This window comes from Merops nubicus, unplaced genomic scaffold (genome assembly GCF_000691845.1).
Source record: "Merops nubicus isolate BGI_N331 unplaced genomic scaffold, ASM69184v1 scaffold18836, whole genome shotgun sequence".
NCBI classification, from domain to species: Eukaryota; Metazoa; Chordata; class Aves; order Coraciiformes; family Meropidae; genus Merops; species Merops nubicus.
The window spans coordinates 310-25,137 of NW_008615825.1; the positions used below are offsets into that span (position 1 = coordinate 310).

General features: G+C 41.7%; 1 protein-coding gene across 1 annotated transcript in view; it reads left to right on the top strand.

Moving 5' to 3' along the window:
• Positions 1 to 1,667: 1,667 nt before the first annotated feature.
• Positions 1,668 to 24,828, top strand: part of LOC103775219 (coiled-coil-helix-coiled-coil-helix domain-containing protein 6A, mitochondrial-like) — a gene marked incomplete at both ends in the record, with an annotated part of 72,384 nt that continues 49,223 nt past the window's right edge. Inside the window, 3 exons of the mRNA XM_008942662.1 lie at positions 1,668 to 1,800; positions 2,993 to 3,062; positions 4,696 to 4,840. Coding sequence (XP_008940910.1) covers positions 1,668 to 1,800; positions 2,993 to 3,062; positions 4,696 to 4,840 — 348 coding nt within the window. The remainder of the gene's footprint in view (positions 1,801 to 2,992; positions 3,063 to 4,695; positions 4,841 to 24,828) is intronic.

A 24,828-nucleotide genomic window follows, 5' to 3' on the forward strand; every position in this document is an offset into this window, starting at 1 on the left:
AAGACCAGGGGTGTTCCTCGGAGGGGCAGTGGGAAGCTGCTTCCTGAACTTTGGTTGGGCATCCACATGTATGGGTTGTGTAAATAAGCCTTGCAGAGTAGTGGTGGTATCATTAAGGAACGTAGTTTTACCCATCATTTTTTTTTTTTTTCCCATTTTTTATTTAAGTTTTTTGGAGGTTTTGCTGTTTTTTATTACCATCATAATTTTTATTGCTGTTGCTTCTTCGTACTTTTGTCCAATTTTCCCCTAAGATTTATCGCACGGTAGCTTGCAGTGTTTTGCTGTGGTTACTTGTTTTTTGTCTCGTTTTGACTCATTACTTGACAAAAGCTGACTAATATTGTGCCTATCTGCTTTTTAAAGTGTTTGGTGGAGGTGAAGTTCTTGCCTGATGTCCCTTTACAGGATATAGGCAGTGACCCCTTAAGGACTCGCTCTCACCTACTGTAGATGTATTTTATTCTGGTGCTCTAACTTAATTAACTGCTCTATCAGATAGATGTTGATGGACCTGGAGAGGAATGTGGGTTCATTGTTACTGGTCTGTCTATGACCTCCAGGAGCTCACGATGAAGACACACTATGTATTTCACCATAGCAGATTAGGTTAAATGAGCTCTCGCCTTTGCAGACCTTTCTTGTTAGATTTCCTGAAGGAAAAGTTCTTGTTTTCCTTTTTTTTTGTTTGCTCGTTCTATGAAACAAAATAATCTTTCCCCATTCTTAGTTCTAAGGATATTATTTGGCCTTTTTTTATGCAGCTATGTATATAAAAGTAGTTTCACTAAGTTTCACTGCCCTTAACTTAGTCTGGCTTTTTACAGATGAATGTTTTTAGAAACCAGTTCCCATAAATAAGAATTTGGAATGATAACAACATAAAATGAAGATATTAAAAGTGCTGTTAAATTGGGTAGCAGTGGCAGAGCTGAAAATAGGTCTTCTGCCATGACCAGGTGGGGAAACGGCCTTGTTTTCTTCTGTTTTGGAGTGAGAACAGTCAGCACAGAACCTGTGAACTTGGGAGGAGGAAAGGGTCAGTCTTAGTGCTGTGAGAAGCCCCTTGCACTGAATTTCCAGAAAACTGCCAGTTAACTTTTCTTTCTTTTCTGTGGATTTGGACCCAAGTAAGGGAACAAGAATGTAGTTGAGAATGCAGAAATGTCTGCAGCCCCATGCGAATGGGAGAGCTGCAGGGCTGTTCTCTGCCGCATGGTTTGTGGGGCTTCTGTTCTGCAGAGCTGGGGTAGCAAGCATGGGGGGAGAAGAAGAAGGATGGACAGAAGGACAGACAGAAGGACTCACAGCCTGTTTACTTTCCTCCACTTCTGGGAAATAGGTCCCTGCTCAGGGCTGGCTTGTTTAGCAGTGCTCTCCCCCTTCATTAGCGTTTGTGAGGATGAATTGTCCTTCTCCAGTGAAGCCCTTAGGGTCAGTAGATGGGAGGTTTTATCACCTACTCATAGCATATGTTTTTTTAAAGTGTAAAGTCAATGTACAAATGTTGACTACCTGGATTTGAAAGACTTGTGGGCTGAAATGAGGTAATTTGCAACACTTTTGCAGTAGTGTGGAAAGGGGTGAATGAGGAGCTTTTAGCAGTGAAAGACACCCATGTTCAGAGTTGACTTGGTTAATTTCTTTCCCTTGTGTGTTTGTTTCAGCTCTCTGAAGATGTAGTGAACCAAATGAAAGCATCTCCTCAAGGAAAAAGGGACACCCAGAGCTCAGCCCGTTCATCCAATGGCACAGCTCCATCTTCACTGGCTGAAGAAGGGAAACCCAAACCTCCTACAGGTACCATCAGTGCCTGTCAGCTCTACTGACTGTTTTACCACACTTCCCAGGAGTGCTGCAACTGGGTGTTATATAGTTTGTCTGTATTTTTCAAGACTACCTTGTGAGAGGAGCTCTTCGATTAGCCTGTAACATTTTTAATGTATGTAGATACTGGCATCACTTAGTACCTTGGGTGTTACGTGCCTGTGATGTCCTCGTTACATTTCTGAAAGGCAGCCCTGCCACTGGCCAGCTGGAGCAGTTGAAATGTGGAGGTTCAGGTTCTGTTGCTGTGTGACCTTGAGTGAGACAACTTGTTTTCTAGGGCCTTTCCTTCTCTGACTTTGGATTACCACTTTCTGAGCTACTTTAATGAACTTGTCTCACTTGGTGAACGTTTCTTGCATTTCAAGCGAGCATGCAATGAGCAATGCAGAATTTTTTTTTCCTCTTTTGTTTCTGGCAAGGTGCATTGTTGTCTTGTTGGCATGCACTGGGAGCGTGTTGTGGGTGGGTGGGGGATATATGAGCTTGTTTCCAAAGAGTAAATGCCATAGGGAAGGACAGACTAAGACAGCTTCCCAAAGGGATGATGGGAATGTGGTTTTTGAACCTGTTTTTCTTTACAGGTCAGAAAAGTATTTGAGTTCTCTTGGTTCTCAGATACACTTTGTTGATATATTATCAGTGTGGATTTAAGGCATTCAGACTAAGATGAAGTTAGGGAACCAGATCTTTGCATTTAGAGAGGATTTTTTTTTTTTTCGGTTAGCCTACATCTTTCCTGTAAGTGTATTCAGCCTTGTGCATGGCCTGGACTCCATCAAATAATTTCATCTCCACTTGTGGGATCACTTGTAATTACAAGGAAAGCAAGAGGTCAAGGGGAAGGCTTAATGGAACTAGAGGAAGGAAATAGAAAGTAGGTCTAAACCCATGCTTATATTTCAGTATAAACCAAGGTTTGAGGAGTTAAAAAACTTGCCTAGAAATTTCTGTAGCATGACTTGTTGAAGATGGTGCTGTGAGTATCTTTTTGTTTTGTGAATTCAAATTCCATCCACCAAACTTTAGATTTTCTTGAGACTTCTCAAGGTGTATTTTTTTTATCTCTTGATGGGCCAGCACTCACACATTAAATTCTCCTCAGTTTCTGAAGGGATGGACTGTGTTTTGTACTGTAGTTGTCACATGTTTCTGTTCTTTCTAGGAATCCAGCCACCAATGGCAAATGACTCTGGTCAGAAGTCTTCTGCAGCAGAGCAGGATCTGTACAGGAGGTGAGGTGGAATTCTTGAATAAGACAGTAGTTTAGCTCCTTTTGGACTATATATACATACATGTTTTACTGCAGTCAAAGCACAGTGATGGTTTGTTTTTATGCCTGAAAATCCTCTTTGAAGCCTTCTTCAGTGAAGGGCCACAGAATGTTTTTGTAGGGACACCTGTCCCCTAGCTGAAGGGAGCAGACAGGGGAGTAGTCAAGGGTCTTGTCCCAAAAACAGATCCTTCACCCAGTGTGCAAAGTGCAATCCACACATGGAGGTGAGATACCAAGTGTGTTATGGTCCTGCTCAGGGTTGTGTCCTAGCAGGGGAGTGCCAGTAAACTCAGGGGTGTAGTGACAATACGGAGAACATTTGCACACTAGAGATGGAGGTGAAGTTACCGTGTGTCTATTGCCCTTGGCTGGAAACAACGTGTCCATCACCCCTCCTGGGTATCAGTGTATCAAGCACCCTTTGATAGGTAACAACATGCCCACTCCTTCAACTCAGCAACAAGGTATCTAGTGACAACAAATGGCACCAAAGTAACTGTCACATCTGCTTGGCAACAAGGTGACCATCATGCCCCATTCAGCAACAATGTATTGCTTTGACTGGCAACAGGTATCGCTTGACGCCTCTTCAGCAACAATGTGACTATTCCCCCTTAAGCAGCAGCCATGTATTGGGCACACTCGCTCAGCGACATGTGACTGTGGCCCCCTGCCCAGTGACAAGGGGTTGGTTGCTCCTTGGTGGGCACCGGTGTCTCTGTTGCCCTGGCATTGTCACCCTCTATCTATTGCCCTGGTCAATCCACTCGGTGCCCGCCTCTCCGTTCTGCTCACCTCATGCCCCCTGAAGCCACGTCTTCCACAGGGACATTCCTCCTCTTCTTCCTCTGCTATCCCGGGAAGGTTGCTGGTGTGGGGGTGTTCCTGTGACATCCCCTTGCTATCTGCATGGTTAATGTACCTCCTGTAGTGGGGCCAGTCCAGCAGTCCCACATTTATCACCCTGTAGCACACTCACTCTGCCTACCATTTAACAGTCCTGTCTAACCTAGTTCTGTGGTTCATGTTAAGCTCTCTTTGCTTGCATGTGGAATTTTCAGGGCTTGAACTGGACAAAGTTTCCTTCATGGCACTCTGAGATCCAGATGTACATGCCGTGGATGTGACAAGGCCACTTTCTTTCAGTGCTGTTTCAGCATGTGTTTTATGTGATTTTCTTTACATTGCAGAGCAGGAGAGCAACACTGGCAGATAGGCTAACTCCTTTTATTGTTGTATGTCTGTCCCTTGATCTTTTCCAAAGCAGTATCTATTGATCTGGCTACCTACTTTCTATTCTTACTGTTTTGAGGTGATAATAGAGCTAAATGTAACTGAAGTATTAGGTGCTAAGTTGACTTGTTGCCAGAGCTGGTCCTCATGGTCCAAGCTCTAAAGTTGTAGGTCATCTTTAAAGTCTGTTGAACTTTTGAATTCCTGCTTATAATGGCAGGTCTGTGAGCAGACTGTGTCAGAAGAGATGATTGGTTTTTGTTTTGGCTGTAGGCAGGGATAGTCCACACGAAGCCCTGACGCTCTTGCCAGAAGTCTGCTGATGCCCTTCCTTCTGTTTGCCTCTGGCACTCTCACAGGTACGAGCAAGAACAGGCACTGGTCCAAGAGGAGTTGCTCCGGCTGGCCAAAAGAGAAAGGGAGGCAGCCAGTGAGGTCTTGAGCACGGCTCTGCAGCGGGAAAGGGGCAACACGAATGAAGAGAGGCAGAGGGCAGCCCAGCTGGTGAGTGACAGAAAACTCCCCAGTATGTTTCCATACAGGATGGGCTAAAATATCCCTGCTTGAGGGGGTTCGTTTGTGTGATGGGCTTGGAAACTTTGATTTAGGCTGGAACACTCATCACTTCATAATTCATCACTTAATGTTTGGCTTACAATGTTGCTGGCAAGCAACACTTGCAGCATGTTGTGTGGTGATGCCAAGGCCTGGCTTTCAGGGGAAGGCTTAAGCAGTGACTGTGCTGGGGACAGCTTTACCTGCTGTCAGTGTGTGGGGGTTGTGGATGGGGTCCTTGTCTGAGCTGGAGAGAACTCCTGTAAACTCTCACGTGAATGTTTTGAGATATACAGGATCACATCTGCTGACCTGATCTATCCTGAAACTTTGCTCTGTTTTTCTAGAGTTTAGTTGTGCAAGTACCCAAGCTAATAAAAAGTAATAACGAGTTCTGTTGTTTGAGTCTTTCATAATGTTGGTAACAGAACTGTTACAAAACTGTCAACTGTTTTCACACTTTTAAGAAGACTTAAAGATTGATTTTTAGGAACCAGAAAACATAAACCTCTGCTGTACCTGCCACTGACTCCCAAACGAACCTGTTCTGGCCTAGAAGACAGACAAATTTTTGAGGACTTCTTCCCTGCAGCCTTTACTATTATTCAGGCATCTTGGTGTTGCTGAGATAACCCATTGGGTTATTGTCATACCAGTTGTCCCGGTTTCTCTGGCACAGAATCCCAGGCCAGCCATGGCCTGTAGGCCTTCAGCAGTTTGGATTCAGCCAGGGCAGCTGACCTGAGTTGGCCACAGGCGTATCCCAGACCAGAAACGTCACCTTTAGTTTAAGGGGGGCTAACATTACCATGGCAAATGATGTGCTGCCTGTAAACACAGCAGAGTCTTACTGGAATGGCCTCTTTTTCCTGACCTGCAGTGGTATGGGGTGTCGGGGTGTGGCAATGGGGTGGAACTATGCTTGCCACTGTGAGAGCAAACTGACCACTTGTTTAGACTCTGATTTTGAAATTTCATTGAGAGAACTAGACGAAGAGGGATTCTTCTTACATGTACATGCTGAAAAGATGGTTGAGGCAGAGGACAGACTTGAGTAAGGATGGCCTTTTGTTGTGATTCTTTCTTCCTACTGATCTGTTGCATGTTCTGGATTTCAATGAAGAATCCTTCTATGAGCATGTTTTTTTTTCTTCCTGTATGCTACAGGTGTAATGCTGGCAAATGACTTGAATGTGAAGCGTTTTGAGATTATAAAATGAAGGCATTTTGGGGGAGTTGAATAAATAAAACTGATATAGGAATGGCTGTAGTGTTTCAGATGGTCCTTCTAGCTATTGCTCATCTCTGGTAGTGATCTGTAGCAGCTTCTTATGGAGAGTGTGAGAACAGAGCAATATTTCCCACCTGTATCCCCTTGCAGTTTCTGCTGTTCTGGGGCTTAGAGGCTTCTTCAGCAAGAGGCTGTAACTAAAACCTTAATGTTTTAGTTAAATTGCCTTTCATTAATTTGTCCATTTGTGGTTTTGGACCCGTTTGTGCTTTTTAAGTCCATGGTAATGTTTGTATGGGGTTGGACTGGTAGGTCCCTGAGATCCATCTCCTGGCTATAGCTTGTGAACAGCTGCTGTGTTGCAGGAAATCTCCTGGCAGATCATACCCTGGCCATGGGAAGCTGTGTGAGTGCTGAGCTTTGGAATAGTGACGTCTGAGGCAGGTGACTGCTGTTCCTCTGCACAGGACATCTGGGTCAGCCGATGCAGTATTGACTCTTTCCACTAGAGAGAGAATGTTCTCTTTATGAATGCAATTAATGGATTTCTGTAAATAGGTGAGGGAAGAAGCTAGTGGATTTATTGCCCAATCTAAATACGTGGCCTGGCTCAGAAGTAGAGCCTCCTACAGTGAGGTGTAGAGTAATCCTGGAGAAATGTGACTAGCAGACTCGGGCAATATTTGTGAAGTGTGAAGAGAGCACCTTTAAAATGAGTTTGCACCTGACTGCTAACGTACAAAAGCTGTTCTTTTATCTGAATTAGCTTTTAATCCTTCAATGTCACATACCCAGATATGGCATACTTGATGTTCTGCAAAAATCTAATCAGGCTCTCCTTGTGTAACCCATAAAAGATAAATAGTGACCATGGATGTTAGCCCAGAACATGGTGCAAGAATGAGAAACTGTTAAATTTCATTGCTCTTTAACTATCTCTTTATCAGTCATAAATTTAAGATCCTTAAAAATGGAATAGTCTAGTCTGTCCTTGCAAAGATGAGGTCAAAGCTACTGTCTGTCGGCTTCTAGGTGTCTTCCTAAGCAGGAACTGTTTTCGCCAGTGTTTTAAATTATTTGGATCCCTGTCAGGCTTGCTTTATCTCAGCTACAGTTCCCTTTTGGGCCTGGTTACCTTATTGTATTGATTCAATCCTACTCAAATCAGATCTGTCCTTTATCTTCTAGTATTGGCTTTTTTTCCCCTCTATTTGGAAAAGGACTATGAATGTTTCTTGCTCACTCTTCTGCAATTTATTCCTAGATATGAGGCGAATAATGGATATGAGCTACTCTTTCAAGTATTCTGTGTCAGTGTTCTCTTTTGGGTAGAAGATAGTAGTGGAACTCTAGGTGTACTCGCCTAGTGGTAATCCAGGTGCAGGTGACACTGGAAATTATCTGTTTCAGTTTATGAAGGGACAACTTCTAGGGTTGTGGTGGTGGTTGTTGTGACCTACTAGGGCAGAGAGAGGAAGAATGGGGAAACTCCCATGAAAGAAAGAACAGATGAAAATTTTGTTTCTAGCAGCACTTATTTTAGTAAAAAAATGAAAATCATGCCACGTATAATTAGAAAGGTTTGTTGTGTGTGTTTAATATTTGCAGTAAGATCTTGAGCTGTCCCGTCCCTTAACATACCAGTAGTTTGGTGATTGGGAGCCTTCTCTTGTACGGTCGTTGCCAGTAGTGCTGCAGTGTTCTCCTTTAACCTTACCACTTGTGGACCATAAATCCACATACGAAAGCTGTATGTGAAATGATTATTTGGACTGTGCTGAATGGCTGTTCTTTATGATTTTTGTTCACTGGCTTTTATTACTGGCAGTATTGCTATGAAGCAGTTGTTCAGTCTTATTACAAAGTGCAGCTTCCTGAAGAGAGCGTGGACTAGAGCTAGCCTTCAACGGGGTGCACTGGTTACTAGAGGGATTTAGACTTAAGTACCTGGGTCCTCTTCTACATTTTTTTGATCTTTTTGTTTTCTGTGACTTTAAACAAGGTACTTATCTTCTAGGTACCACAGGTTTTGAGGAAAAACTTCTTAAAGTTTTAGTTTAAGAAGCCAAACAGCTCTGTAAGTAGAAACACTGCATCATTCGCTTCCCTCTTTGAGCGAATATGGCTTTTGATTAACAGTGGGGGACTGGCTCAATTGGAAGTTGTCTGTTAAGCTGCTGCAGAAGAACTCTCACTAATTTGTATTGGAGATAAAATGTTTTGTTTGTCTTACAGCACTGCAGGATCATGGTGCTGACTGGACCCTGAATAATTTAATGCTGTGGGTACTTAAAATACAACAAGGATTATATGTCTGGTGCTTCACAGCAGGGCCTAGGGTGTTTGACTAATGCTTGTAGCATGCCTTAAGTCTGATGTGAAATATCCAAGAATTAATACAGCTATCTTTAAATGCTTTTCTGCTGCTAGCATGAGCAACTTCCAGTGTTGTCATAGTCAAGTCATTTAATTGCTTCACTGTTGTGAATAGTCTCATCTTTCCCCTGTACCAGGAGTCTTTCCTTTTTCATTTCCAATTAATCAAAACCTCTTCTCTCAACTTCTCAGTTCTTCTGCCTTTCTTTTTTTTCTCCTTCTTGCCAACAAAAGAAACTTTGCAAGCAAAGCTGCTCTTTTTTTTTTTTTTTCCCCCTCCTTTCTGCTTTTGTAATCTCCTAAGGCTGAGCAGCATGTGCAGCATATGCATCATGAGCCTCTTGGAGCCAGTGACTCCCTGCCTGATGGTTTTCTCTGAAATCTTTGAGACAAATCAATGTGGAATGGGAATGGAGAAAAGCAGAAGCTGGGGCGAGGGGGGGAAATAAACGCGATTAAGCAAAGACATCTCATTACTACTCTAGAAAGGGAGGATTATAACTTATAAAATAGGAGGATCTCATTTAGGGGCCATGTGTGCCTGTGTTATCAGGACAGAGGGAGAGCAAATAGAATAAATGAAATTAATACTTTGAAAAGAAGCATTACCCGGATTTGAGAATTGAACTAATATGATTTGTGCAAAGCCCTGAAGTTCTTATCTCCCCATTTAATACCCCTAGGATAATGGCTTTGTCAGAGTTATTGACCAAAAGTCATCATCTTCCTTCCCATTTTGAAAGAGTGAATTCAGGAGTGCGGGTGATGGTAGGACAAACTGCACTATGATTAGCTTTTTCAGACAAGACTGACAGACATTGGTTGCTGCGTGAAAGCAGACTGGGCACAGAATTCCTAAATAGCTGGGGAAGTGTTTCTCCAGCTTTTGATGATGGAAAGCTTGCTATTCCCAGTGCTCATGGTCATGCTTGCTGGCTTCCTGGATGGCAACCCGTGCTTTCTGGTGGCTCCAGCACTGCACTGTTGTGACTAGTGTGGCCTGGAATATGAGCATGGGAGGAAATACAAGGATTTAGGGTTTGTTTCTGCTTGTTCCAGTAACTGATTATAGTTGGTCATACGCTATTGGATTTTTTCAGATGATTTCTTGCCCTGAAATAATCTCTTTATTCTTCAGAGCCTCTTATCCTCCTCTTCCTGATTCAGTAGAGAAGGGGTGAAAGAAGAACACATTCCTTTGACCAGGCCAGTGGGTTTTGATAGTAAATAGTGTCATCTTGGTAATGTGGCATTCTGAACTCTTGGGCTTTGCCCGTGGTGTACTTCGGACACTTCCACCCCTGGTTTAGTGTATTTTGGTCTGCTGACATTTGAACTGGTATATTTTCTTCCCCATTTCAAAGAATGTGGAGGTAAAATTGCTGAAGTCAGCATAAACAGTCCTTACATAGATTAATATAATGGAGAAGAATTTTGGTGGTAGTAGGAGAGTGATCAGGTGGAGCAGGGATTTCTGTTTGGTCCTGTAGGTCCTGTGGAGGAATGATCCAATTGGCCTGTTCACAGAAAGTATTCTTTACTTTTCTTGTCACTGAAGTTGCAAGCCAGTCTCGTGCAAATTTTTTTTTGCTGTGAATTGGCCACTGTTGTTGAGCAGTATCAGCTGCAGAGGCAGCTGAGCTGGTACCGAAGACGGTTTCAGAAACGGTGCTGAACATGATTTAGTTTTGTTAAGACTTTGATTTACTTTGTGATAAGCTAGGGATCAGCTTCATCCTGGCTGATTAAGCATAGGTAAACATCTCTAGATTAGGCTGGGATTGTGGTGTGCATAATCTCCTACTGTAGTGACAAGCTGGAGTGGCCAGCTGAGGTCCAGTAGTAGCATGGTTTTTGTTGTTGAAACTGTGACAGCATGAGGCCATCAGTGAAGCGAGACTGCTGGTTTTGAGGACAGGCCTCTGTTGTCAAAACTTGTGATTTTTTATGCCCCCTACTTATTTGAGTTGATGTAGTAAAAGGTATTGTCTCTGTGAGCTTTGCATTATGGTTTGGATACTGCTCACATCAGGGCCAGTTTTGTTGGTCTTGTTTGCTCTCCAGATAAAATGTAGTTTATGGAGCTAAAACCCTTCTCTTTCTAAAGTTTCAAGCCAATATGAAGGAAATAAGTTGTTTCTGGGAGGAGACATTACTAACACAAATCTTGGGGTTTAGCAGCTCTTTGATTTCTGTATATATTTCTTTCTTAATTTTTTTTTGTGAGTGAAGCAGAAAACCTTGATTTAAACCAGAAAGTATGGAGGCTTGTTTTAAATAATAGCACAAAATGAGGAATAAGCCCATTCAGTTACTTTTCTTCAAGCTTGATTTTCACTGATGTTACAGTGATTAGCAACAAGTATCTACATGTGTTTAGTAAAGGAATGACACCTTATTTTCAGATTAAGTTTTATGCTTAATATTGTTTTATGCACTTGCAGGTGTGGCTGTACCTTGGGCCAGAGGTTGCAATGCAGTTGTTTTTGATTGCTTTCACTAATTGAATAAAACTGCCTTTTAAATATCTCGATACAAATGGAAAGATGCGAGGTTGGTTGTTTTTTTTGTTTGTTTAAGCCTTAATGATTGATTACAAAATGTTACAAGCTATTGATAGGGGGATTTAAACAGCTAGGCTGAGTAGCTTCAGACCTTGTTACTTCTATTCCTCTCATTCTTTCTGTCTGAGCTGAGAGATACTTTTCCAGACTTTCCTTTGGAGAAAATGTATTAATATGTGCAGTCTTTAAAGTTAGTGGTCTGTTAATTCTATAGTCTCTGGCCAGAACATTCCTTCTTCTCCCCCAGAGTTGGGGTGCTCTTGGACTGTTGCCTTCTACTATATATTGGGTGTGTTTCTGCAGTGAAAGAATGACTTGTCTGTAGGAAACCACTAAACATTTAAGGGATCCCTATAGAAAGTAATCTTGCAGTATTAAATGGCGTGCTTTGGAAAGGTTTGCATTAAGTTTAAGCTTATTTTGGTGAGGATCTACATGTTTTTTACCTCCAGCAAGCTAATAACTTCCGGTCTCTGGAGCATCAGTGAGGTCTATATTTAACTAAAGCAATTTTGGAGAATGTGTACTAGAGTGAACCCAGAAAGGAAAAACAAAGCCAAGCCAAACCAGAAGAAAACCACCTTTTCTCTCCAATTTTCTCTTGAGGGAAGGCAAAGCTGTTATCTGGCTAGGGGTGAGATGCTGTGTATGGACTCCTTATTTTCCCTGCTACTGCTGCTGTGATTTGTCAGACATTTATAGCGGGTTTTTTAACAACTTCCAATTTCTACAGCCAGTCTTTTATCTCCTGACTGAAGGTTAATTTGTGTTTGGAGAGTTTTTTGCAGATTTCAGTGGCTGATGGTTTTTGGAGCTTCTCATTGTTGTAGTCTCTTGGGCTAAGGGAGCTTATCACAAGGTTGGCCTCTTTTTAAATCCTATAGCTGCAACAAATTAAAGTTGTCTGTGGTGCTGCCTCCTTTCCCTGTCTTGCCTTCAGTTCTTTTGTACCCATATTTCACACTTTATTTTTTTGTCTACCAAGTTCATACACTCCACAGAAATTTCTTCCATATTCATTTGTTCTGACTTAGGGTTACTGTAAAGCCATTCCATCATTTAAGAAGCAAAAGATAAGATTAGCCTTCCTTTTCCTCTATCTATAACTACAAAATATTCAATTCATAAAGAAGTAAGAGAATATTATTTTGATATTTTTCCATGGATGGTCTGGCATTTGTGGGAAAAAAGCTAGTACTGTGTTTTTATTTTTTTTACTGGCAGGCTACTGTTGAGTAGTAGAATTCTGCTCTAATTTTGAAGCTAATTTAGTGGACATAAGCAACAGATCTGATAATGCATTGGGGTGTTACAGTAGGCTTTGCTTTCCTATGAGCCAGCATTTAGTCAAATGTGATATGGTTTGTGGTCTGAGATTGTGATAGGTATAAAGGCTGAGAGTGTAAGAAAGTAGTTCCCACTATCTTGGTTAAACTTTTATTTTTGGATTATGACTTGGCTTGTCTGTTCTGAGTATTTTGCATATCACATATATTTAATTTAGTATGTGGTGATAGATTTCCAGTATTCATTGTACTCTATCTAAAAAAAAAAGATAGTGTTTGGATATTGAATCAATTGTTGATTGCTGAAAGTTTTCATGATGTTTCTGACCTGAAAGTGTTACTTAACAAGATGGCAAGATTATGATTTTAAAGGGTTATATAATAGCTATGAATAAGTTTGCACTGAATGGAACACTTGGATTGCTCTCATGCTCTCAGATGATGGGTGTGTGAGGTAGGTGACCTGCCACCGGATGTCATTTCCATCATGTTCCAGAAGTGCTGTGAAAGCTAGCTCTGGTGCTGGTTTTCACAGACCTGCGAGGGGTATTCCTGTGGGTTCCCACACAGCACCTGCTCATGGTAACGTGTGGGCTTCTCAAGGCCCATGTAACAGCCCAAACAGAGCTGGTGTCTCCTTGAAAACAATGTCTTCCACAGGTCTCCTGATACAAACAACTTTGCTGGATTGTACTAGAAGATGAAGTTGAGTCTGTGGTATGATGGGAGAAATCAAAATAAGCACTGATGTTACTTCTTTATTTCTCACCTTAAAGAAAATTTAAAGCAAGCTGATAAGAAGAGTAAATTTCACTGAGGCTTTTCCCAGTTGATCTATACCCTCTGCTACAGTTGTGCATCCTCAAACCTGCTTCTGTTTGCTGATGAAGTTTGTTCTTATTGTTTGCTTCCCTCTCTCTCTGTCCCTCAGTTTCCTTTCCCAAAAGCAGAGGGGGGGTTTGCTCCTGCTGCCTCTCCTCGTCGGCGTTATCGGGCACGCGTGCGGCGGGTGAGATTGCAGACGCCACCGTTCTCCCTGGGTCTAAGCATCAGACAATGTTTTACACGGAGTCCCATTCTCTAGCTGGCTGGTTGGACATGATGTTGGTGCCTTATCTTCATGCTGACACACACTGGACATTAATAGAAATACATTGCTGAGGCACATGTGTGGAATTTCAAGCAGCCTTTCTAGCTGTGCTTTAGATAGTCTATTGTGTGCTTAACCTCTTGGAAGAGGTTTTGATGAGAAACACATAATGTTAACTCTTGGGCAGCTGGGTTCACTCTGAGTTTCTTATTACAGTCAGCATAATGGCTTCCTAATTGCCTGCTGCTTATGTATTTTGGAGTTTCAGCAGTTTTAAACCTGTCTGTCTTCCTTCCTAATGCAAATTTTTAGGGAAGAGATAGCTATGTGTATTGCTCATGTGGAGAAGGTAGGAAATATGTGCTGCAGAGGGAAGTGAGCTGCCAACACCCTTGTTTAGTTTTATCTAATGTCTGTCTCTGTATTATTTTTGGCTCTATGATTGCCTTACATCAACTAAAAAAATGACCTGGATGCAACTGCTACTATTTGCCAGGAATTCCTTCTGCTTTTGGAGCACATGAGAATTTTTCTTTCCTTTGTACTATATACGTATACTTTCTGTGCTTGTTTGTTATGACCATTTGCAATTAGCTATATTATTTATGAGTACTGAGTAAAACATGATGGAAAGTAGCTTCTTAAAAGGGAGAGGAAATGAGCTGATGACTTTCTTTTTGATTTTTAGACAATGAAAATAGCACACCTACAAGCTCATGAGGGAGAGGAGGAATTAGAGTTAACTGGCTTTCTTTTTCCTGTCTGTGTGTAATGTTGGGGGTTTAGAGCCTTTTTAGTCTTGAAGACTTTGTGATAATAGGCAAACTTGAAGGATGATGCAGTAGGAGTCAAAAGTAAAAACTGATCAAACAGACAGACAGAGCAGGGCTATGTATAATTACTGTAAAAAAGAAAAAGGTTTCATAGTTTAATACCTACTTGAATAGTACATTTGGCTAAGGGTACGTTTGTTAAATAACTGGTGATCTTCCAATTAGGACTGAGAGCTTGCCACATACATTCACTGGATCTTCAGCCTAATGCTTTTGCCATGAAAAAAAGTGGTTCACTGTCTGGCAGGTGACTTCAAGCCTCTTTCTTTTTCTAAACACATAGGCTCATATCTTTTCTCTCCCCTTTTCCCTTTTTCCCAGCCTCTGAGCAGAATGGATTTGTTCCTCAGTGTTCATCTTGCTATGGCTGTAATTGGCACTGTCAAATTGAAATGGTGACTCCCCCCTGTAGCTTACAAACTTCCAATACCAAAATGATTCCTTACAAAAGCTGTTCTCTTTGCAGCCGAGGACCTGAGCGATCAGTCATTTTTGTATTTTCATGTGATATGCCGTCCTAGCTTAATGGCTAGATGTGGAAAAAAAGGGGATTGGGAAAAAGGATATGTTAAAAAACCAAACCGATGCTCCACCCCCTCCCCCTCAAAAAAAAAAAAAAACAAAAGAAAAGCAAAAAAATAAAACCACCACTAAACCAAACAGCACCATTCCCCTCCTCCCCCCCCCAAAAAAAAAAAAAAAACCAAAAAAAAACAAAAAAAGACCCCAAACCAAACAAAGCCCAAAAGAACTCCCCCAAAACAACAAGAAAAACTTATGTCAGCTGCAAATAAACTTGAGTGTTTCTTAAATTCTCCTCCCTAATTTTTTCAGGGTAAAAGAATAATGTTTTAAGTACAAAACTTGAAAAAGCATGAGAACTCTAAACTGCAAAGCCGAGTACCATTTTAAAGGTAATGATTGTCAGTCCAGCCTATAGTTTTCTATCATTTAGAAAGCTCCCCCCCCAGCCAGTGTGCCTTTTTCTGTTGAAGGCTCAGCATTTTGCAGTGTAATTTTTCTAAGCATTGTGCTACTGAAAGTTATCATAGAGTTCCATTAAAAAGCTACTTGCCTGTGATTTCCTGTTATACAACGACCTGCAAAAAGAGGTGGTTCTCTGGTCAAATAGGAACTTGACACTGCTCATTTACTGGTAACAGAGGCAGGATGCATCAACACCATTTCCTATCTGATGCCTGTTCAGAAGCCAGCTCTCGGTCACTCTGCCCCTGTGTCAGGTCGTGATAAAGGTCCAAACGCAGCCTTGAAGTGTTTTTCCAGACACTTGCATTTTCTTTTTTTTATAACAGTTTAGAAGTAGTTTATAAAAGTATATGCATCTGGGGTAAAAATAAGTGTTTTCATTGTAATTAATCTAGATGGAGTATCAGTTTGTGCCCAAATGAAGTGGGGACCATTAGCTGCACTCCTGCTCCAATAATGACATTCTGCCATAGCAGGCTTATTTTCTAAGGCTAATAAGGAATGTATTAAGTCACCTGGAGGGAAAGGAGCTCTAATGGTCTTAGCTGCCATTCTCCTCTGTGTAGATGGGACTACTATGGTGGATAAATACCTCATTGCCTCAGGCCTTGCAAATGTGGGCTGCTCCCTTGGGAAAGACAGTAGCTCAAGGAGTACCATGGGTGTTCTTCAGGTAGGATTGAAGTGGCCAGACAGAAGAGATTTCCTCCAGCCTCATCTGACTAATGTGAATTTTAACCCCTCTTACTGTCAGCGTTTTGCTGTCAAGTATCTCAAAGGGCAGGTGATGGCAGACCATAGGTTTCTCTGACTACATGCACGTGCAAGCACAGGCAAAATTTTGCCTTGTTTGCACACATGTTTAGAAGTCACAGCCGCTTTCTGCTCAAGAAATGTGTCTTGCTGGGTGTTCTTAAACTGCAGTAAAATTTCACGTCTTTGTAGGAATGAATAATAAACGTCCACATAATTAGGCATATTTCCTATTGTTGCTCACTGGCCAGCAGATGTTGCTGTTGAGCTTGGTTAGGTGTCCCTGTACAGTTCAGCAAGTCATTCGCCTATTTTAAGAGCTATGATGCAGACTAATTTAGAAGTAAGTTTCCTGCTTGATAATTCATGTCATCTACTGGTAAGTCAATATACTGTCCAGAGACTTAAGGTATGTGTATGTAAATAAATGATATTACAGTATCTTTTTTGACCTATACATTATTTTTTTTTTTTTTTCACTTCATTATTCTTCCTGAATTCTCATGAAACTTTCCACTTTCATTAGCGAAGCAGGTTTGATTTGCTTAATTTTTTTTTTGGAAGGAGGGCGTTTGGCATTTTCAAGTGAACCTTTAAAATGGGGTGGTGCAAATGGAGACTAATAAACAATCTATAAACAGCGTATCTTTATTAATACTCCTTTGAATTTAAGATCTGGAAAAAATCTGTGTCATGTGCAGAATTTGGGAGATGAATTATATATCTTTGGGATCAAAATCACCGCTTAGCCTGGTGGCTGCTCTGTGTATGGATTTTGCAGACTCCGTGCTCTGCTCGGTTCTTTGGGATGTGGTTCTAGCTGTAATACTCTTATTTTGGAACTAAAGATTTTATCTGTGCAGATTGCATGCCAGTGATGATGCCTTCGCTGAGTTCATACTTTATTTCTGTGGTGAGAGCAGTTCCAAAGCGGCAGTGAGTATTTCCTGAAGGTGGCAGTGAAGGGACACCCACAAAGACTCCTTTCCAGGGGTGGACCTGGAACTGCTGAGCCCTCAAACTGGCTGCGTACCAATGATGTCTCAAAAGTTCTTGCTTGGTTGTTTTCGTTCTGACTCTAGCTCCTCTGAGAGTTACCGGAATATTTTTCAGGATGAGTTTTACCCTGAGTTTTTGAAGTTCTTTGGTTTCTACAGAAATAAATCATTTGGAGTTGAGGTCACTATGCACTGACATAATTTACGAACTGGAGATGTATGTTCAGTCGGGCTGCTGCTGTTGTTCTGGGGCTCGCTTTCATGCTTGAATGCATGGATCCAGCAGCCTATGAAGCTGCTGTGTGTTTGGGCTGTGGAGGGGAGGACAAGCTTTGTCATGAAGACAGTGCAAGTTTCCACACAAATGATGGTCCCAGACACCTCGGATTCCTTGTTGGTCTTTAGCTCTCTGGTTGGTTTCTAGTAGTAGCACTTCTTGGAGGGGTAGATAACTGCTGCTGAGAGCAAGTTTGGTTTTGGAAGTGGTGGGAGGAGAGTGGCAGATGCTGTCCAAACGACATCTCATGCTCGCTGCAAAAACTAATGTTGCTGCTTCTGTTCCTAAGGTCCTTTCTAAGATTCACTGTTTCAAACTACATCCTAGCCTTCTAATTAGATACTACCTACAAAACCTGGCCTGTAAAATTACCTGTAATTTATGTCCTTTTGACTATCTGACGATATAGACTGTCTAAGAAGGCCTGTATTGACAAAAAAGCCCAATACTGGAGTTTGTTTCTGCAGAAGTTTGAGATGTGTATGCACTAAAGGCAGCATCTCAGGTCAGTCCTCACAGATATTGTAAGTTTCTGACTGATTTGAGTGATTTGCAGTTTAAAATGTAAAGACGATCTAGCTGGCCTTGGATGAAATAAATTATTGCTTTGAGGGCAGAATCTTCTCTTGAGGGAGAAGCTAGAAGTTGGCTGTAGTCCCTGCAGATTTTTAGGGAGGAGATTTCTGTCTTTTCATCTGTTTTCAAGAAGGAGAAACAAGAATTATAAAAACCACTTAAAGGTTCAGTTAAGATTTATTCTGGCTGCATAACTGCCTCCCGTAATAACTTTAATATGCTTCATCCTGAAACTCTTAATTGGCCCTGGTGTTGGCAGGGCTTTCAGACCCAGCAGAATCTCCAACGTTCAGCAGCTTTTAGGAAGGAATGCAGCCAGAGAAGCACAAAAGATGAAATGGCTGCCTTATAAATTCTGACTGACCTTGAGAGTCCTTGTTTTAACAAGCAGGAGGATGTTGTTGTGAGCCATCTAGATGAGAGAGGTGGTGAGAGTGTGCATGGGGGTGCAGTTGTTGAGACAAGAGGAGAGGATGGGGAAGACCCATGTGGGCTTTGTGGGAGGAGGCAGTTTCATTGTAGGCCATGTACCTACTTATGCTGTTGTGTCTGTCAGTTGGAGTCTTGTCTGTACTGACACTGATTAAAAATGTTATGGGTTTTTTGGATGGATCCTTGTGAGGGTGGGCTATGGAAGATCTGTGGGTTGAATGAATCCATTTCGTCAGAGCTGGTGTCTTCATGTAGGAAATGATCCCAGTCAGTTGTTCCTCTCTACTTGGTTACTGACTGGTCCCTGCGTGGGTGCTCATCAGATGGATCGGACCCTGAATGACCGAGGAGGGTGAAATTTTCTTTAGCTTCTCCTCTGCTCTGCCTGTGCCTGGGTGGGAGGTGCCTGCCAGGCTGTTGTGATGTCGTATCGTTTTTGTGAATGATGGAGGGCTGCCATTCTCGCTCTCCTGGGCTGTCAGTTGGGCACCTTTTTCAGACCCTAAATTCCCCTTCAAACAAAACATTTGGCTTAGTTTATTTCATTGCATTAAGCAATTTCACTGCTAACGCATAATTTTCTACAGCAGTGACATTCATCTATGCTTTAATTATGACAAAGCTGCACAATTCCCCCTCCCCCCTGCCTGGAAGTTGTCACTTGTGCAGGGTGGTTTTGCAGAGATAAGTGTGTAATACCCGGCGTGCTTTGGGTCTCACACAATACTCCGGCAGTTGCTGATTGCTAAATGTAGGCAATAGAAGAGGCAAGGGTTTTGGTCTCAGTCTTCTATTAGTGGCTCTTACCTACGTGTGGAGAGAGAGGCGCTGGGAAGGAAAAAGCTTATCAAAACTTCATAATGTGGGCTTGAAGATAAAGATGTGAGCAAGTGCTGATTGGAGGCATTAAGCTTACAGGTGTTAGGAAAATTTGGACGCACAAGTATTTGTTTTTCTTCTGAAGAAATGTAAGAAATGAAGCATCCAGGATTGTGGGCAGGAGCCCTGACTGTGTTTGAGAAAGATTCTTTGCGTATAATTTTTTTTTTTAAATTTGTTTTTTACTTCTCTGTTTTTTCTTCTTCCCCCTCCCCACTTTGTTACCTGCTCTGTTTTTGTTAAACACCCTCTCTGAGTGCAGAAGAGCCCAGTACAAGTTTTTGTTCCAGTCAGTCACTATGAGAAAACACAGCTGAGTTACAGAGTATTTGCTGCAAAGCTGGGAGAAGATGCATACTTAGATGAAATACCTGTTGATTCTTATACACTCTTTTGTTTGTTAAAGAGTGATTTTGTTTAAGGAGGGCAAGGTCAGTCCTATCTGAACAGAGGTCATGTGGGCAACATGATACCTGTGTTGTTGGAAGGTAGAAGTCTGAGAATAAAATGTTCTTTAAGAGATTTCTAAACCCTTGCAAAATCTGGATGAGGAAAAAGCTGGAGGGGGCTCATAATTGCACTTACCTAGTTTCACAGGGATGAGAGAAGTGGGCTGTAGACACCTCATTTAACTTGCAGTGATGCACTGAGGTTTGTGGGTGAAGAACACCTGGAGCATGTGTCAAAAAGCAAATCTTGAGAGGGACCTGATAAAAATGAGGACAGTATGAGGAAGCAAAGCCTGTTTATTATCTTATAATAGAGGGAAATGAGGCCATTTATTGGTGTTATCTGCTGGCGAAGATGCTCTGCCAACTACCTTTGTTTGGAGCTCTGACCAAGGCGTGCAATACATAATTGTGTTCCAGCTTCCATCCTGACTTAATTCTTAGGATTGAAATTACTCTTTTTCACATACAAAAGCATTGAATTCTTTTCCTATATTGTAATGATAAAGGCAATTTCTGGTGGCTGACTGGAAGGAATGAGGAGAGGAGGACTATACAGCTTGTGTTGCAACATGCATCCCCAGTCCTTACGTATCTGCTGCACTTGGCTGGCAGCAATGGCACCTGTTTGGGCAAGATTTCTTTGCCCTAGGAGTACAGTGCATATTTTCTTTGGCCCGAGGATGTAGTCTTGAGCATGTCACTCGAAGACGTCACAACTTGCTGAGCTCTAAATCTTTCTGCTCATCTTGTATTTCTTTTCTGTGTTATTTATCACCATAGTGCTTTATGTACTTTTCTGGTGAGTAGACTGGCATGATGTGGTGGTCAGTCTGATGGCTTTCTTCCTCTCAGGAGAGGATGTTATATTAAGAATTGTACTTCCTATGGAAGGTTACATACTCACCCCACAGTACTTTAGTCTCAGAACTTTCTCTGTGGGAACATGAACACCCCTGACAAATTTCCAAATGTCTCTTTTCTAAATACTATTGGTTATAATCCCTTTCACATCTGGCAATGGATGTTCATGTAGAAAAAATTTTGAAGTGGCAGAACTAATACCCAAAACAATTGTTTGGGTTTTTTTTTGGTTTAAAGCATGCTTGAAAGCCTTCCCATAAGATCACAGAAATATGTACTGCCTTAGTGGCTTTTTTGACTCATCGTATAAAACCACTTGCCAGGTTTGAACTTCCCATGAGCCTATGTTAGCTGCTTTTCTGGACCTGTACTCTCACCTTTGTAATATACTTTCCAAGTAGGAATGGGATGAGATGTATTAGTTTGTGCAAAGACACAGAGGAAAATGGGGAGACAAGGAAAACCTCATAGTGGAAGTGATGGAGCTCATTGCCTCCATTCTCTTGGCTGATGTGAGTGACGTAGAACATGGAGAGAGTGTTCCCTATGCACATGGCAAGGGAGATTGGTTGGGCTTTGTGGGGGAGCTGTTGGGGAGAAGGGTGGCTGAATGATCCCGGTGGGGTATGTGTGGAAGAAGAAACAATAACAAACTCCACAGAATATACTGTGAAGCTTGGGGCTGGGGGTAAGAGGCACAGTGGCACTTCCTGGCTCTGTGTGCATGTGTGATGCTTTTTGCCTCCTGTGAGTTTGTTGGCAGGTGTGGAGAGAAAGGATCCTAACCTGGCAAGTCAGCCACCAGTGTGGCTGATGATTAATTGCCCTTTTTAAATTGCAATTATGTCAGTCATAGAACCCGTGAATATTAATTCCTGATTTGCTGCTTGAGAAGCTGAACAATGTTGAGCTGGGTCCATTTTCCTGCTGTCTCAGGAGCAGGCTGAGTGCTGCAGCCAGTAGTTCTTATGGAAAGGAAAGGCTGCTCTGACGCTTCCATTGCTTTGTGTCTGTCTTGCCTCTTCTTTTTCAGTGTTTCTCTTCCCTTCTTCAGAATCCTCTTGGTGCTTACAGTGAATTTTTCCATACTGACAGTAGTAGGTGGCAGGCTGACACCTAGAGTGAGTTAATCACTGCAAGCAATATTAGTTACCTGGGTTTGGTGGATGGCCTTCCATCACTCGCTGCTGCTGCCGCCCGAGTCCCTTAGAGACTTAAGAATGAAATAAGAATTGCTTTTTTTTGCTGCTCCAGCTCTGTCCCTTTATCTCAAATGTGTGTAACATTTCATTCCATTGTACTTAGATCTTTTCAGATAATTGTCTGATTGTGCCTTCTTGGAAGGATGTTAAAACAGGCGAGCATCAATGCACTGACTGTTTTCCGTTCAGTAATCTGCACAAATACATGGGTGATGAAAATCTTCGGTCCTTCTGCTGTTCAAGTCTCTGTTATCATTCATGATCCTGTCTAGTATTTTCTGCATGAATCAGGAGAAATTGCTGCATCTTGCTTGTGCTTTAGCTTTGTTGGAGTAGTAGTTATCTCAAGAAATGTTGTCATGATGTGTTGATATTCGCTGAGATCTTTGAAGGTGAATCGTATGATGTGTTTTTAGAAAACTAAAACAAACCCTCTCTGAGGCCCCTGGCTGGTGCCTGTTCTTGATGCTTTTCCATTTTTTTTTTTTTTAAATTTTGTATTTCTTCAAAAGCTTTTCCAAGTTTTCTGTTATAAGTGACTTTAAGTACCTATGTATTTAATTGATTTCTTATGGGGTTGGTATATGCCCAGTTTGATAACTGACTTATGATTTTTAGGAAACAGAATTAGCTGGTGGATATTGCACACAAGTTGTCTCTATCGTTTTTTCTTATTTTAGCTGTACATTTTATGTGGCTAGTAAAAGTTGACTGTTTCCTGAAAAGCTTTCATAGTGGAGGCACTAAGGAACTGGAAGTGCTTGGCATGTGAATGTGAACTAATTACTTAGTATTAGTGGAAAACCAGACTCTGCTACCTGCAGGACTCTCTGAAATAGAGTGTGCATTTTTTAGGCTGAAGTGATGCTGCTCCTTTTTGGCATTTTTGGTGTTTAGCATACAAGAGAAGGCGGCCTTGCAGGAGAACTAATGCATTCATGTGAGGGGTATGGCTTTATTAATTCTGATCATTATGTTTAGTGCTTAACTTTTTAAGCCCCTATTATCATTCTGTTTAGACATCCATCATTAAAGTAACCGTCCCACTGAACTAAAGGTGCTGTTCCCTACAAAAGGAATGGGAGGAAGTCACTTGTAGCTCTGTGTCAGACTGCTAAGAAAGGCTAGAAGAAAATTAGATGCAGCAGAAAATAGGAAAAAATATTTTAATTTTTGCCTAGTGATGCCCTTTCCTGGAGGAAGGGCGTGTAACAGATGGTTCAATGTATTTTGGTAAAGACTTTCTTACTGGCCTAAAAAGATAGTGAGGGCAGCCCTAGGACAGCAGGTTTGGTGCTTCATTCTGACTTTTCTGTATTCCTCATTTTTCAGCTTTTCTAACTGAAGAGTAAATTGCTTGGTTTCATTGAACCCTTTCATTCTGGAAGGCTCCAAGTAGTCTTGTATTGCTGCTCTGGCCATGTGAAAATGAAGCATTTCATGTTATGAAATGTGGATGTTGACTAGACAGGCCTCTAACAGCCAAGTTAGCTTTTTGTCACCAGTTCTTGTGGGCGTTCTTTTTATCATCCTCCTCCTTCCTGTTTCCCTGGTATGTTTTGTCTTAACTCTGGTGTAGGAACTACTTTGTCCAGCACTTAGTCCATGGCATCTAAGCATGGCTGTCAGATGAGGAGGTGGATGATTTTATTCCCACTCTGAAGAGGTATCAGAACTGCCAGCACCCCTGGATCCTCAGAATGCTGCTTTATTGGTACAAAGACTCTGCACTTAGAAACTTGTCTGCAAAATGCAGAGTTTTCAGCAGTGTCTGGCTGATACAGAAATCTCCATTGCATGGTAGGACTAGAGCAATCAAAAGCTTCAGTCTCCGTTTCTGCTGGAGTAGCATCTGTTTGGCCCAAAATGCTTTGAAAGTTTTGTGTTGTCACCAGGACTTGAGCTTCAGTTTCATATCACTTGCTCTTAGGATAACATTCCCTTGATAAATGGGAACTCTAAACTTTAATTTGAATAAATTGAAATAATTGTTAAAAATATATGTATTTTGTACTTAAATTGTTGTAGCAGACTTTTTTTTTTTCCCCATAGGACTCACTAGCAGCACACATTAAAAACTCTCCCTATGAGATACTGCTGAGACATTCCCTTTTTTAGGTGGCAGCCCAACAGACAAGTACGTAGCCTGCTGCACAGTGGGGTAAGGTGTGTAAGCTCATTCCGTTGACACAAAGTGCAAATATTCATTCTTATACAAGAGATGCCAAGGGAAAGTCACGTTTAAAGACCATGCGGGCTCAGAGGTGATTTTTGGTGTCAACAACATGTCTAATTATTCAGCAAGGGGGAATAGTATGATACTCCTGTGGTTTATGTTGCAAAGATAAAGGATATCTGGTCAGGAACTGGAGGTTCACGTTCAGAAAGTTAAGGTGTTTTGGAACAGAATATGCTGATCATCACCATTGTGTCAGTGATTTTGGTTGCTGGGGACTGAATGGAAACTAAAACTTGAAATGGCTCTTTGCTTTGTTGAAGAAGTAAAGAATTTACTGTAACTTATAATGTGACGTGAAGGGAACACGTGATGTTGTGGAAAGCTTGGGAGGAGAAGGGAGTCTGCTTTTGTGTGGTTATGTTGTCTTGTGTGTGTTTTTCCCCCGACATCATGTTAATAAAGCTTGTCCTTTTTACTTGACAGTTCCAATGCTGGTGAGTTTAAGGTAAACTTATTTCCTCTCGGGCTTTGGTCTGAAAAGGATCCTGCTCTTAGTGCTCAAGCACTGTGACCACCATGAAGAGAAGGGTGAGGGCAGAGGAAAGATGACTTCAGCTGCTGCCTGTCTCATTTCTGTCAATGTGAAGAGCTTTACAGAGATGAGTAATATTTTGCAATTTTCCCTTTTAAAGACACTCTGATGCTAATGTTGATTTAATAAGGTTCTCTCATTCTCTCTCCTTGCTTAATTTGAAATGTCTAATTTTGTGCTTCACAGTTCTGAACACGGAATTAGTGAGGGAAGAAGAGCTGGAGGCAGGGGGAGCAAAGTGCCACACCAGAAGTTGCCAGGGGAGATTGATTCAATAGAGTGAAAAGGTGCAAAAGGTTACTTGACCACAGTTCAGAACAACGTGATGGTGGTACTAATGAGAAGGAGAGCTTGGTCCTTTACAATGTC